Source organism: Canis lupus, chromosome 10, assembly GCF_003254725.2.
Source record: "Canis lupus dingo isolate Sandy chromosome 10, ASM325472v2, whole genome shotgun sequence".
NCBI lineage: Eukaryota > Metazoa > Chordata > Mammalia > Carnivora > Canidae > Canis > Canis lupus.
The window spans coordinates 41,957,691-41,970,543 of record NC_064252.1 but is presented as its reverse complement, the minus strand read 5'-3'; the positions used below and the strand labels follow the sequence as shown (position 1 = coordinate 41,970,543).

General features: G+C 41.3%; 1 protein-coding gene across 50 annotated transcripts in view; it reads left to right on the top strand.

The window, feature by feature from the left end:
* MAP4K4 (mitogen-activated protein kinase kinase kinase kinase 4) overlaps window positions 1-12,853 on the top strand; it is a 191,409-nt gene that overhangs the window by 155,268 nt on the left and 23,288 nt on the right. For 4 of the 50 annotated variants that reach the window (XM_049115412.1, XM_049115405.1, XM_049115427.1 and 1 more), the window contains 8 exons: window positions 585-797; window positions 4,456-4,689; window positions 5,649-5,755; window positions 7,750-7,901; window positions 8,554-8,651; window positions 10,739-10,914; window positions 11,413-11,533; window positions 12,624-12,815. In XM_049115412.1, coding sequence (XP_048971369.1) covers window positions 585-797; window positions 4,456-4,689; window positions 5,649-5,755; window positions 7,750-7,901; window positions 8,554-8,651; window positions 10,739-10,914; window positions 11,413-11,533; window positions 12,624-12,815 — 1,293 coding nt within the window. Of the gene's footprint in view, window positions 1-584; window positions 798-1,766; window positions 1,929-4,455; window positions 4,690-5,648; window positions 5,756-7,749; window positions 7,902-8,553; window positions 8,652-10,738; window positions 10,915-11,412; window positions 11,534-12,623; window positions 12,816-12,853 lie in introns of all 50 variants that reach the window. The other 46 variants (XM_049115402.1, XM_025463609.3, XM_035696220.2 and 43 more) reach the window with 29 other exon arrangements.

The window sequence follows — 12,853 nt, the reverse complement described above, 5'->3', positions numbered from 1 at the left end:
CTTGTATCTGTCTTGTTCCGTAGCATTAGGGCTCACTGATCCATCCCTCCCCTGAGCTTTGGGCATAGCTGTGGTGATCACCAGACCATTTTGGTTAGTGCTGTGGGCTGACAGGCTCAAATGGAAACGTCCTCTGTGGTCATGCTACTTTGGGTACATTTCAAGGTGGCATGCATGCATGCATGCATTTATTTATTTATTTATTTTCCTGTTAAAAAAGAGTTAAACTTCTCTCTGGTAGATAGCAAGGTTTTGAACAGAACTTGGCATTCGGTGAACAAACTAGAATGTTAAGGGCTGAAAGCACATGCCATAGGATTTTTGTCAAGTATTTCTTACTTTTGAAACCACCGAAATCAGCTTTTAATTGAATTCTCTCTCTGTCCAGTGATATTATGGTTAGCAACAAGCTGTCAGATTTTTCCACAGGTAATATGCTATTTAAAATCCCAGTCATTTTGCTCTGTTACCAACAAGGGGGAAAAGGGCATTCATTTTCTTTTTAAAAAGTTGAGAATGAATCCAGAGAAGAGGCGAGCTCTGCAGTGTCCCATAGATTTAGTGTTCTCCTCTCCCTCTCCAAGGAGTGCCGATGGCGGGAGATGGAGGAGCACCGGCAGGCAGAGAGGCTCCAGAGGCAGTTGCAACAAGAACAAGCATATCTCCTGTCTCTACAGCATGACCACAGGAGGCCGCACCCGCAGCAGCCGCCGCCACCGCAGCAGGAAAGGAGCAAGCCAAGCTATCACGCTCCGGAGCCTAAGCCCCACTATGAGCCTGCTGACAGAGCTCGAGAGGTATTTTCTTTCTTCTGTTGCTTAAGTATTGATCCAGTGTTGATTATTCCCTGGAAAGTAATAGAATGACTCTTAGGAACTGTATAATATTAAGGCTACAATGGGCACCAGTTATGAGCCACTCTCTTGGTTTCCTAGCTGAGAAATTGTGGATGGGGGAAGTGAAAGGACACTTGCCCAAGGTCTCTTACCTGGTTAGTGGTTTTTAAACCCATAGACGGATGATTAGAGTGCCTCTGTTAACAAATTGCAGATGAACACTAACCTAAACAGAAAGAAGATTATATGGCAGAATCATTTCTTCTAATGTAAATGAAGGGAATAGTGGCTTGGTTAGCTATTTCTCCAAAATTGCAATGAAAATAAAGTGTGCCTGTAGCCCAGTTTACTAACTTTTTAAAGATGATTTGTTACGGAACTACCCGGAGCCTTATTGTAAGGATGTGGGGAAGCAGTAACTGTTTAAGGATATTAGGAATATGGGGACCTGGGCAGCTTCTAGAATGTATTTAAACCTGGCCTATAGGTGGCATCTTTCTACCATGTCTCACCCTCCCAGAGAGTAGATTCTAGGAACAAGTGTTCTGCTTATTCTGGAATGCTAGTGTTCTTGGTAGAATGAAATGTGTTTTGAATTCTTGATGATAATCTTTTAATCTGTTGGTTAAGTTGGTTGTGACATTAATTTTTTTCCCTAGTTTATCATCATGAATAATCTAAAAATTCTTGCCAGCAGGAGATTTTAAAGGCTTAATTTTTATCTTCATAAGTATTCTTTATCTCAAATCACATTTTAACCTTATTTTATTTGCTCCCTCTTTTTTAAAGCCCCCCCCCCCCCCTTCTCTTTCCTTGTAGTTGGAGAAAAGACAAAATTTATCCCTAGGGCCCTTCCACCTTCAGGCTTTCTTTAGCATCTCTGCTTTTCCCTACTAACACTGAGTTATGTCTTCTAATTCTCTGATGCAGGTGGAAGATAGATTTAGGAAAACTAACCACAGCTCCCCTGAAGCCCAGTCTAAGCAGACAGGCAGAGTATTGGAACCACCAGTGCCTTCCAGATCAGAGTCTTTTTCCAATGGCAACTCCGAGTCTGTGCATCCTGCCCTGCAGAGACCAGCTGAGCCACAGGTAGCAACAGCCAGGTGGCTGTGGGCTGAGGAGACTCATACAGTAGCTCACTGAGCCACGGGCCTGCTTGTAATGTTTTCAGTTTGGTTTGTTACCATACTTAGAGGAAAAGACACTAGCAGAAGTGATTTTAGATGAACATACAGGCAGTATACCTTCAGAAAAGAGAAAAGAAGGATTTTTTAAAAAGATTTTTATTGTACTTGTTAAAGAATATCTAGATTGAGTGATTTTTTCTTTTAGTCTGTCTTCCCTAACTCAAATGTTCATAAACAAGTGCTTAATACAAAAAACGTTCAGTTTAGGTTTTGGAAAGTTAGTATCAAAAGTATATAGAGGGAGAACCAGAACCTTTCCTAACCTTTGATCCTTGGCTCCTGGCCAGTTCCACGAGTGGGCTTTAGAAAGCCAGTGTCTGTCCTGAAATTGCATATAGAATTTCTTGGTTTGTCCAGCTGTGCATATTTTTCTGGGAAAGGGGCCTTTTATTAGATTCTCAAAAATTTCAAGATCCAAAAGAAGGTATGATCTAGAACGTTAAGTATGCATTTCCCTGTAGTGGGTCAGGGGGAAAAGTCATGACCTCTCATTGGGCTGGCCATACCATTCTGCATAGTCTAGGTGAAGGAGAAGCCCATGGACTGAGGGCCGTGTGGTTAAGAGAGAACCCTCTGAACTGTCCAGAGAAGAAAGGTAACAACAGGGATTACCCATGTCAGAGATCTGAAAGATCCTTGAAACACAGGTCCCCATTCTCTTACTGAAAATAAGTGACTTTAGACATTTTGCTCCTTGAAACCGTGTCATCTGGAATATTGGGAACAAGTTCTTAAGCTGCATGTGTTAGGGGATGAAAGTTCATATTCTTGCAATAGAAATAGCTGTGGTATTTTTAAAAACAAATCCAAGTGAGGAGGGAGTTCTTAAGAAAAAGAAAGAAAAAGGAAGAACCAGACCTAAGCAAAGGGCATGTTTGTGGGGGTGGGAGGTTTTATAGGCAGGGAGATATTTACATGGGGTCAGCAGTCCCTTGAGTCACAGAAGAGCTGACTGACCCACAAGCCCAGAGAGTGAGGAAAGCAGGACAGAGAGAAGGGAAAAGAGACTGGTAGAGTTGGTTTGACATCACTTGTATAAAGAGTCCAGGACTAAAATTTTTGTTCCGAAAGTTAAACTTAACCACAAATAGAAAATTTTTATCTGTTTGGCTACTAACAGTTTAAAAAATAGGAGTTCTTGAATTATGTAGGCTACTTTTATATTCATAATTAACTAATGCAGTGCCTAGAGATAGTCTCCCTTTTCCTCCTTCTACCTAAAGTCGCTTTGGGCTGAAATCTATACTTAAAACATTCTTTGAAGACACTATTCACATAGGAGTCTGTCTTAAAATGCATTTTTTATTATAGTTACAGATAATACTTTCAGTTTCGTGTTTTTCCCCCTGAAAGTTTTAAACATTTTAGCACTCTGGGATTGTACCAATAAGTGGAATTTGTCACTCTTCCAGAAGTCCTAGAAATCATGACTTGGGACTTACTCTGAATCTTGCATTCAGACAGGTTAAACTGGTTGTGATGTGGTATATTTAGTTTTCATTAAATGCATTGAATAACGGATAGCGTAGCTAGAATTATGTAAATTACAATCTTGAACACTTATTTTAAAATGATAAAATACGATAAAGAAAATACAGATTATATCAGAGATTGTTCTACCAAATTAAAAGCAACCAGATTAACTCAGGTGACAGATTATTTGTCCTGTTTCTTATGTTGTCAAGTAGAAGGCATATATACTCCAGTAGCAGTTATTGAAGGGAACAGTAGTATTGAATATTCCTAAATAAAACCAAATTCCTTTTTTTCATAACCACTGTGAACATGTATGGAGATCTCTAAGGTTTGAAGGTTTTAGGACTTGGGAGAGGAAAGCAGCAAAGTTGTTGGTGTATTTGAAAAGTTGGGTATTTTTAAGTTATATTACTACAGTCTGCCAACACATAAGGGGTTTCTCTTTGCTCATGAAATGTGTTCTGTGGTCATTGGGTCTGAAACCTGACACTGCCAGGTGCCATGAGGGGATGGATCGCTAGGTCTGCATGTATGGCAGTGTCTGTCTTGTGATTTTTTTTTTTTCTTTCCTCCCTCTCTCTCTCTCTCTGCCTGTTGCCTCCACTTTGACATGGATGTGCATGAAGCACGTTGTCCTCCCTTTCAGGACCAGAGGTCTACGAGGGTTGTTTTGATTTAGTTTTGTTCATTAATCTTCATGTTTACTGCTATCTGTAATGTTAGTCTGGATATTAAAAGAGTTTTCTTTATAAATGTACATTTGCTTTTTTCTATATATCGTATTCCCCAGACTGCTTCATCACTTAGAAGTGTAACTGTTCCTTTGCTTGGCTTCCCTAGGACTGTATTGCCCCAGTTTGCCTTCCCTCACTTCTTGGTTTGGATTTGGTATTGACCAGAGAAGCGTTTTATGCAGAACGCATTGAATGTTTTGTGTTTTGTTTTCTTGTAAGGTACAGTGGTCCCACCTGGCATCTCTCAAGAACAATGTTTCCCCTGTCTCGCGATCCCATTCCTTCAGTGACCCTTCTCCTCCCAAATTTGCACACCACCATCTTCGCTCTCAGGACCCATGTCCACCTTCCCGCAGTGAGGTGCTAAGTCAGAGTTCTGACTCTAAGTCGGAGGTACCTGACCCCACCCAAAAGGCTTGGTCTAGATCAGACAGTGACGAGGTGCCTCCAAGGGTAAGAAGCAGAAAGACAGATGTGTGCTGCTTTTTTCCTTTTTGTTATTTTTTCTTTTAATTATTTATTTTGACTAAGGGTATGGTGACTTCACCAGAATGAAGGGGCAATGAAACTTCAAAGGAACTTTTTACAGTGGGGAAAGTTCCGTAGTTAACACACTTATATTCAGCCAGTGGCCAGTTAGCTTATAATGGTTGTTGCTAACTCTATACTTAAATACAAAGTAACAGAATAACATATGAATAAGTCGATAAAGACTATCCTTCTAGAACAAAAAAGAATCAAAATATATTCTAGCTGTTGTCTTAAGTACTTAGACAAAAGCATTTATCAAATTATTTTGCAATATTAATGAATATCAAAAATTTCAGAAAAGGCCTTTTAAGAAAGATTTAACATAAAAATTCTTTTAAAATGATTTTTTTCTTTTTAAATTGAGGGATTTTTGGTTTTTCAATTTTTTGTTTTGGTTTGGTTTTAGTAATTATTGGTGAAATCAAACAAAAGGCACATATTCATTTCGTTTATTTTTCCTCCACTTGGAATTTGCTTCCTCTGAATATTTTCTTGCTTCCTACCAGTCTTTGTTTCCTGCTGATCCATTTGTAGACCATTGTTTGGTTTCTTTGAGCTGATTTTCCTGATCCTCACATTATCTCAGCAAAATGCTTTGTATGTCCCCTGCCACAAAGCTTTAGTCCAAACATCATTTGAATGTTATAGAAACATAGAAAAGCTGTTTGTCCTGGCTCCTTTGATGCCTTTGACTAAATTTTCTCTATGTATTGTATCTGTGGAGGGCAGAGAAGGATCAGGGCTGGGGTGGGGTGGTGGGTGGTGGTAGGGATTAATCCTCACATAAGTAGGAGTGCTGTAAAAATGTATTTGGGTAGGGAAATCTTTTTTCTTCTCCTCCTATTTTCAATACTTTAATTGCTATATTTTTCTACCCAAAGGTTCCTGTGAGGACAACGTCTCGTTCCCCTGTTCTGTCCCGTCGGGATTCCCCACTGCAAGGCAGTGGACAGCAAAATAGTCAAGCAGGTCAAAGAAACTCCACTAGGTAAGAGAAGAGGGAAGCTTAAGAACAGGTTTACTGCATAGCATATTGTGTCATCTTTATTTTCATGAAAATGTTCGTAAACATGGAACATCTGAGGTAAAGAGATGATCACTTTATAAAAGAAAAACTGCCAGAAAAATCCATTATTGTGAATAACAACACACTGGTTTCTAGTGAAAAGTCTGAATCCATTTGTGTATTTCAGCACTTTTAAAAGGAAAACTCCTTGGTTCTGTAAGAGCAAGTGGAAGGAACAGCAAGGAAGGCAGCAGAGATGAGAATTGGAATCTGAGGGGGCTTATCATCTAAAGGATGTCCCAAGTGCTTAGGATTGGTATAGAACTCACAAACAGGCTACTAAAGGAAGTCAGTGGTTGACTTACAGTCTGTAGTAAGCTAGCGAATTAAGCAAATAATATTTTTAGGTTGTAGTGCTGTTCTGTGTACACTACAGTAGCTGTTAGCTACATGAAGCTACTTAAATTTGAGTTTTACTTAATTAAAATTCAATAAAATTAAATTAAATTTCCTTAGCTACAATAGTCACATTTCTTAATATCCACATGTAGCTGTGGCTACCATGTTACACCAGTCAGCTCTAGAACATTTTCATCCTATCAAGTGACTTCCATTGGCCTGTGCCATCGTAGGGGAAGAAAAGAGCACTATATTGGCCATTTTGTACTTGATTGTCACTGAACCTCTGAAGTTAGCCTTCTGCATGGGGAGCCCTGAAAGAACGTGGAGCACTGAGATGGATGACAGACGAAAGCCACGGAGAGCCTTTCTGGTCCTTAAATGAGCATGGCGCACTATGCGATTCTTCAGTGACAGAGCCTATGTATTAATTGTGACCTAGCAAACTTGTGCTCTGGGTGCATCCATGGCCGGGGAATGTCCTAGCCCTTGCCCTCTGTCGCATTTCTATCACAGCTCGTACAGAGCAGTGTGCTGTGTGAATGTCGGCTCTTCAAGGCGTTGACAGAAGTGAGAGCAGCAGCCTGGAAGCAGCATGATTTTGTGTATTGTATAAGTGGAATTTCTTATAAGAAGAAACTGAGTATGGAGCTGTGACAGGAATAGTAACACTTTTCCTGTCAGAAGTGATAAAGATTTGGTGTCTGGCCTGTCATTTAACATTTTTTATTTAAACTTACCTGAGAGGGGATCCCTGGGTGGCTCAGTGGTTTAGCACTGCCTTCAGCCCAGGGTGTGATCCTGGAGGCCCGGGATCGAGTCCCACATCGGGCTCCCTGCGTGGAGCTTGCTTCTCCCTCTGCCTGTGTCTCTGTCCCCACCCCCGTCTCTCTCTCTGTCTCTCATGAATAAATAAAATCTTAAAAAAAAAAAAAAAAACTTACCTGAGATATTTCATATACCCAAAACTAACGTAACATTGTGTGTCAACTACAATTTTTAAAAAAAGGAGGGATGCCTGGGTGGCTCAGGAGTTAAGCATCTGTCTTTGGCTCAGGGCGTGATCTTGGAGTTCCAGGATTGAGTCCCACATCAGGCTCCCTACATGGAGCCTGCTGCTCCCTCTGCCTATGTCTCTTCCTCTCTCTGTGTCTCTCTCATGAATAAATAAATAAAATCTTAAAAGGTGGGGGGATATCTGAGGGACTCCAGGGGTGCTCAGTGGTTGAGCGTCTGCATTCAGCTCGTAGCTTGATCCTGAGGTCCTGGGATTGAGTCCCACATCAGGCTCCCCACGAGAAACCTGCTTCTCCCTTTGCCTATGTCTCTGCCTCTCTGTGTGTCTCTCACAAATAAGTAAATAAAATCTTTATTTAAGAAAAAAAGATATGCAATAAAATCCATGAATCATGTCATTGTAACTTTTGATGAATTTAAGGTTAAATGCTGTTCATAGGCCTTTTTTTCTCATCATACCTACATTTTAGAGACATTGATGGACACATCATGCACATGTTTATAATTTGATAACTACATCTTGGGATAATGCAGGAGCTGTTCTCTCTTTTTCCTAACAGCAGTATTGAGCCCCGGCTGCTGTGGGAGAGAGTGGAGAAGCTGGTGCCCAGGCCTGGCAGTGGCAGCTCCTCCGGATCCAGCAACTCCGGATCCCAGCCTGGGTCCCACCCTGGGTCCCAGAGTGGCTCTGGAGAGCGCTTCAGAGTGAGATGTAGGGTACCTTTGCTCATCCCTTTCCCCATTAATGATATCAGGCTATAGGTTCAGTATATTGGAGATCCTTTTCAATCATGTAAAAAGGCCTGTGAGTTTTTCACAACTGCATATCACAGAACAGTGTTTTGGTGCAGGTTATTGATGATATCATAATTTTAATAATAAAGAGTTCACTTTTGAGAGCTTACACATGCCTAGCACAGTGAGTACTTTATGCGTTATCTCATTTAATCCTTAGAAGAACCCTATGAGAGAGAGAGAGAGAGAGAGAGAGATGTACTGTCTCCATTTTATAGATTAAAGCAGCTACAATTTAGTGAGGTTAAGTAACTTGTCTAAGGTGATGAGCTGGGATTTGAACCCACTTCTTTCACTATAGACTCCATTGACTGTCATGTTCAATGTTATTTCATCCCTTGAAATAATAAGCTAATGAAAAATCCCTCTATTATATTATTGACATAGTGTAACAAGGTATTGCAAATGCAGGTTAGGCAGAGTCAGGTCTGCATGTGGAGACCTGCTGTGAGTGGGGCTAACAGAGGTGGGTGGGAGGGGAGGGAGAGACAAAGGCTAGGTGGACTGGGTCAGATATGTGCTCTGTGTTTATCTGTTTCTTCCTTTCTTGTCTGTCTTGAATTTCACAGCATCATCCAAATCTGAAGGCTCTCCTTCTCAGCGCCTAGAAAATGCAGTGAAAAAACCTGAAGAAAAGAAAGAAGTTTTCAGACCTCTCAAGCCTGCCGTAAGAATTATACAAAATCAACTTATTCTAAGCTTGAGTGAGGTCTTCCTATTAAAAACATATAGTTGAGCCCCTTCCTGTGGGCTCCCTTCTCAAAGATTGGAGGAATTAGAAGAAATATGTCCTTAGACACATTTGTACACATACCCCCCTCATTGCTGTAGTAATTTTTTTTTTAAGTACAAAAGAAAGAAGAGCCTTTTATTTTTATTTCTTTGCTCAGCAATAACCTTTATGTATTTTTGATGACCTGGGCATTTACAAAACTGTCTTTTAGAGTAAATTTTTTAATATCACCTTCTTCTTCAACTCTACTTAAATTCTGCCTTTTGGTACTGGTAATGACAGTTGTGACTTCCTTATACTTGGCCTTTAGTTCTCGTTGCATTAACTTACCATGTAACTGTGCCCATTGTGGGATTGTAATAAGCTTTTTGGAATTTTGATTTCTTGCTTGAATTGATTCCTGTCCTTCCCCTTCCTCCCCTTCTTTCTCCCATGCTTCCTTGTGCTGTGCATTTTGCATCACTGATGGTTTCTCCGGCTCAATGCAACTGCTCCTACGCTGAAGGGCGAAGTGGTAAGCCCCATCTCTGAAAAATGCCGCAGCAGAGCAGCATTCCAGCTGCCTCTTAAACTTAACTTACGGTCCATCTACATTTCCTTTCCTCCCTCAACTTGCCTTTTTGTTCTTTCTGGAATTCAAAAGTGCTAAGCTTCTGCTTTCTCTTTTTAACACAGAATTTGCTGCATATATTTATTATTATTAAATAGAACTTCTAAAAATAATTTCTTAAAAAGCCACAGTTGTAATCATGAGACAGTAAGACTCAACGTCCAATACACTGTTATTTCAGAGGCTCAAACTCAGAGAAGGGTAACATATTCTTAACTGTGGTGAAGGAAACTCAGTTGGAACTGCTAAAAAGAAAAAGGAAAAATGACTACGTAGCCTGCTTTTTCTAACAACAACAAGAAAGTCATTACTTCCAAATATAATTCCCAAGTAGAAACTTTGGACTTCTGTATGAAATTGTCAAGTGTAAATAATAATCACGCTTGAAAATTATATGTGGATACTTGACTGAATATTAAAATGTCTCAGTATGGAAGAATAATGGGAAATTAAGCTCCTTTTGAATAATGTCTTTTAAGGTAGATTTCCTTTCTCTGTGATGTTCATAGTTGTTGGCAGTGTTGCAGGAAAGTGGGGTCAGGTGGTGCCAGGGGAGGGCCTCATCCCCTGCCCACAGCAGCACAGGCTGCTTCCACTTTCCACTTGCTGTGTCATGGACATTCTTAGGAATGCGGCAAGTTGTTAACACTCCATGAAATAAGATTTTTTTTTTCATGAAATAAGATATTAATAGTATACTCACTTTTTCACTTTTCGTAGGTTTGAAATTGTTAAAAGGTGGAGTTAAAAATAGGTTCACGGGATCCCTGGGTGGCGCAGTGGTTTAGCACCTGCCTTTGGCCCATGGCATGATCCTGGAGACCCGGGATCGAGTCCCACGTCGGGCTCCCGGTGCATGGAGTCTGCTTCTTCCTCTGCCTGTGTCTCTGCCTCTCTCTCTCTTTCCGTGTGACTATCATAAATAAATAAATAAATAAATTCTTTAAAAAAAAAAAATAGGTTCACTAAAGAAAAGTTTTCAGTCAGCTCTATTTAACTATAATCTTGCTTTTTGGATAATCTCTTTGAAATAAGACCATGTTACATAGGCAGAACTCCAAGAATTTTCCTTCACAACATTTGTTGCCCTAGAATTTTATGTTAGAGTTTTTAAAAAGCACTGTTGGCCTGTTATAAGCAGATTATGTTTTTTATTGTTGGGAGATTTGAACTGTGTACATTTTTGGCTTTCTTTTTTCCCTCTTTTTACATTTTTTGGTCTTTCCTATCAAAAGCTTTAAGAGCTCACTTTCCTGTGATGCTAGTAAATACAAAATAGTTTTACAGAATGGATGTTGTGGCCATTTTATCAATCGTTAAAATGAAGAATGTCTCATAATTTGTTGTTTTCTTCCCACTACACCCTGCACACGCCCCTTTGCCTTACTCTCATTTCTGTCCTGTGCATTAGGATTTGACTGCACTGGCCAAAGAGCTTCGAGCAGTGGAAGATGTGCGACCACCACACAAAGTGACAGACTACTCCTCATCCAGTGAGGAGTCCGGGACAACAGATGAGGAAGACGATGATGTAGAACAAGAAGGGGCTGAGGAAGCCACCTCTGGACCAGAGGACACCAGAGCAGCGTCAGTCATTGGTGTATTTTAGAGAGGCTGAGAGTGTCTCTGCTGAGCTTACTTTTCATTTAGAACCAGTTTTTCCCAAGCTTTTCCTGACTCTGTGAACACTTAACATTTACTTCTCGTGGATTCAGCAGCAGGCAGCCTTTTGTTCCTCTCCCTTCTCCTTGTTTGGGTGCACATGCGTGTTAGTGCTGTTCCCCAATACCCTAGTAGGTAATTTATTGTTTTCTTTTTAATTTGAGGATATGACAAAAGGGAAGTTTCAGTTCGGTTGAACCACATTAACCATAAGAATTCATTCTAAATGTTTTTGCTTAAAAACAAATCATACTGGCAGAAAGTTCTTTGTTGAAGGAGAAGAGCTAAGCTTTTGTTTTCCTTGAGGAAACTATATCTGTAGCCTGATCTCGTCTTAAGCCTTAGGGAATGTGAAGGATCTAAACAGGATATTCTCGACTGGCGGGATGATAGCCCTTTACTTCTGATTTTTTGTCTCAATAGGTCGTCCCTGAATTTGAGCAATGGTGAAACAGAATCCGTGAAAACCATGATTGTTCATGACGACGTAGAAAGTGAACCAGCCATGACCCCATCCAAGGAGGGCACTCTAATCGTCCGCCAGGTACCTGTGTCTTCTCTTTGTTGTTAGAGGCAGAGCTTCTCCTGTAGTCATTAACCCACTTGCTCATTCACTCACTCATGCTGTTTCTACATCATCATCTGTTTTCATGTTAATAAGACCCAGAGGGTAGTGTTGGGGGCTAGGGAGGCAGGTATGTGCTGCATGCCAAGAAGGTAGCTAGCAGTCTTCCACCCCACATTGCTGCTCCTCTGCATGTTTTGCGGCAGCCCTCATTCAAGCACCACGCTGATTCTCACAGTCTGTGTCTGAGTAGTAGAAAAGCCACAGGGAGTCCCTTCAGCAGGCTTGCAGAGTGAGGAGGCAGGGCCCAGTCTGTAGCAGAGCAGCCACAGAGCTTCTGCAAAGCGCTCCTAGCACTGAGTGTCCGCAGTGCTGCAGCAGGAGCAGCCCTTAGGCAGGAGTAGTTCAAGAGTGGATGCGCCTCATCAGCCACAGGAGGACCTCGTGGAACAGAAGGGTTGGGAGGTCTCTCTTGCGTGTTCTAAAACATTAGTTTCCTCACTCGTTGAATATTAAATGTGTACCACCCCAATGTGCTCGGCTCAGATTACTCAGCTTTACAACTGTCTGTTCATTTCTTAGCTTAGAAAACAGAGAAGTGATGCACTTCCCGTGACATAAAACAGGCGCCTTTCTAGTGTTTTGGACTTTTCCTGAGTGTGTTTCATGCAATGGCAATGCATTCGGATGGACAGTGAGAAGAACGTGGAAAAGACCAGGATTCAAAGAAGCGACAGGGTACTCTCTAGAGTTTTAGACAGGAAGATTTTTAAAGAAAAAAAAAAAGGCGAGTGGTTTTGGTAACAATAGCTAGTGCGGCAGAGAAACCAGATTAGGTAGTCACTGCTCAAGTCCCATGGCCACCAGATGAGGTACTTTGAATTCTGTTGGCTCAGGCGAGGCATTTGGCGAGGAAGTGTGAACAATTCCGGCCAGTTTCCTCCGGTCTTTCCTTGATAACTTAACAGAGTTTGAAAAGTCACACAGCACCTTAAAGTCAGTTATCAGTAGGGTCATAGGGAATTTCAGCAGCGCTTGAGCGAGACGAGTGTGCCTGTTTTTTCTACAGAGTACAGTTGACCAAAAGCGCGCCAGCCATCATGAGAGCAATGGCTTTGCCGGTCGCATTCACCTCTTGCCAGATCTCTTACAGCAAAGCCATTCCTCCTCCACTTCCTCCACCTCCTCCTCCCCATCCTCCAGCCAGCCGACACCCACCATGTCCCCACAGACACCCCAGGACAAGCTCACTACTAATGAGGTATGTCTCGCACCACAGCTGGCTGCTTTCCTAGGGTT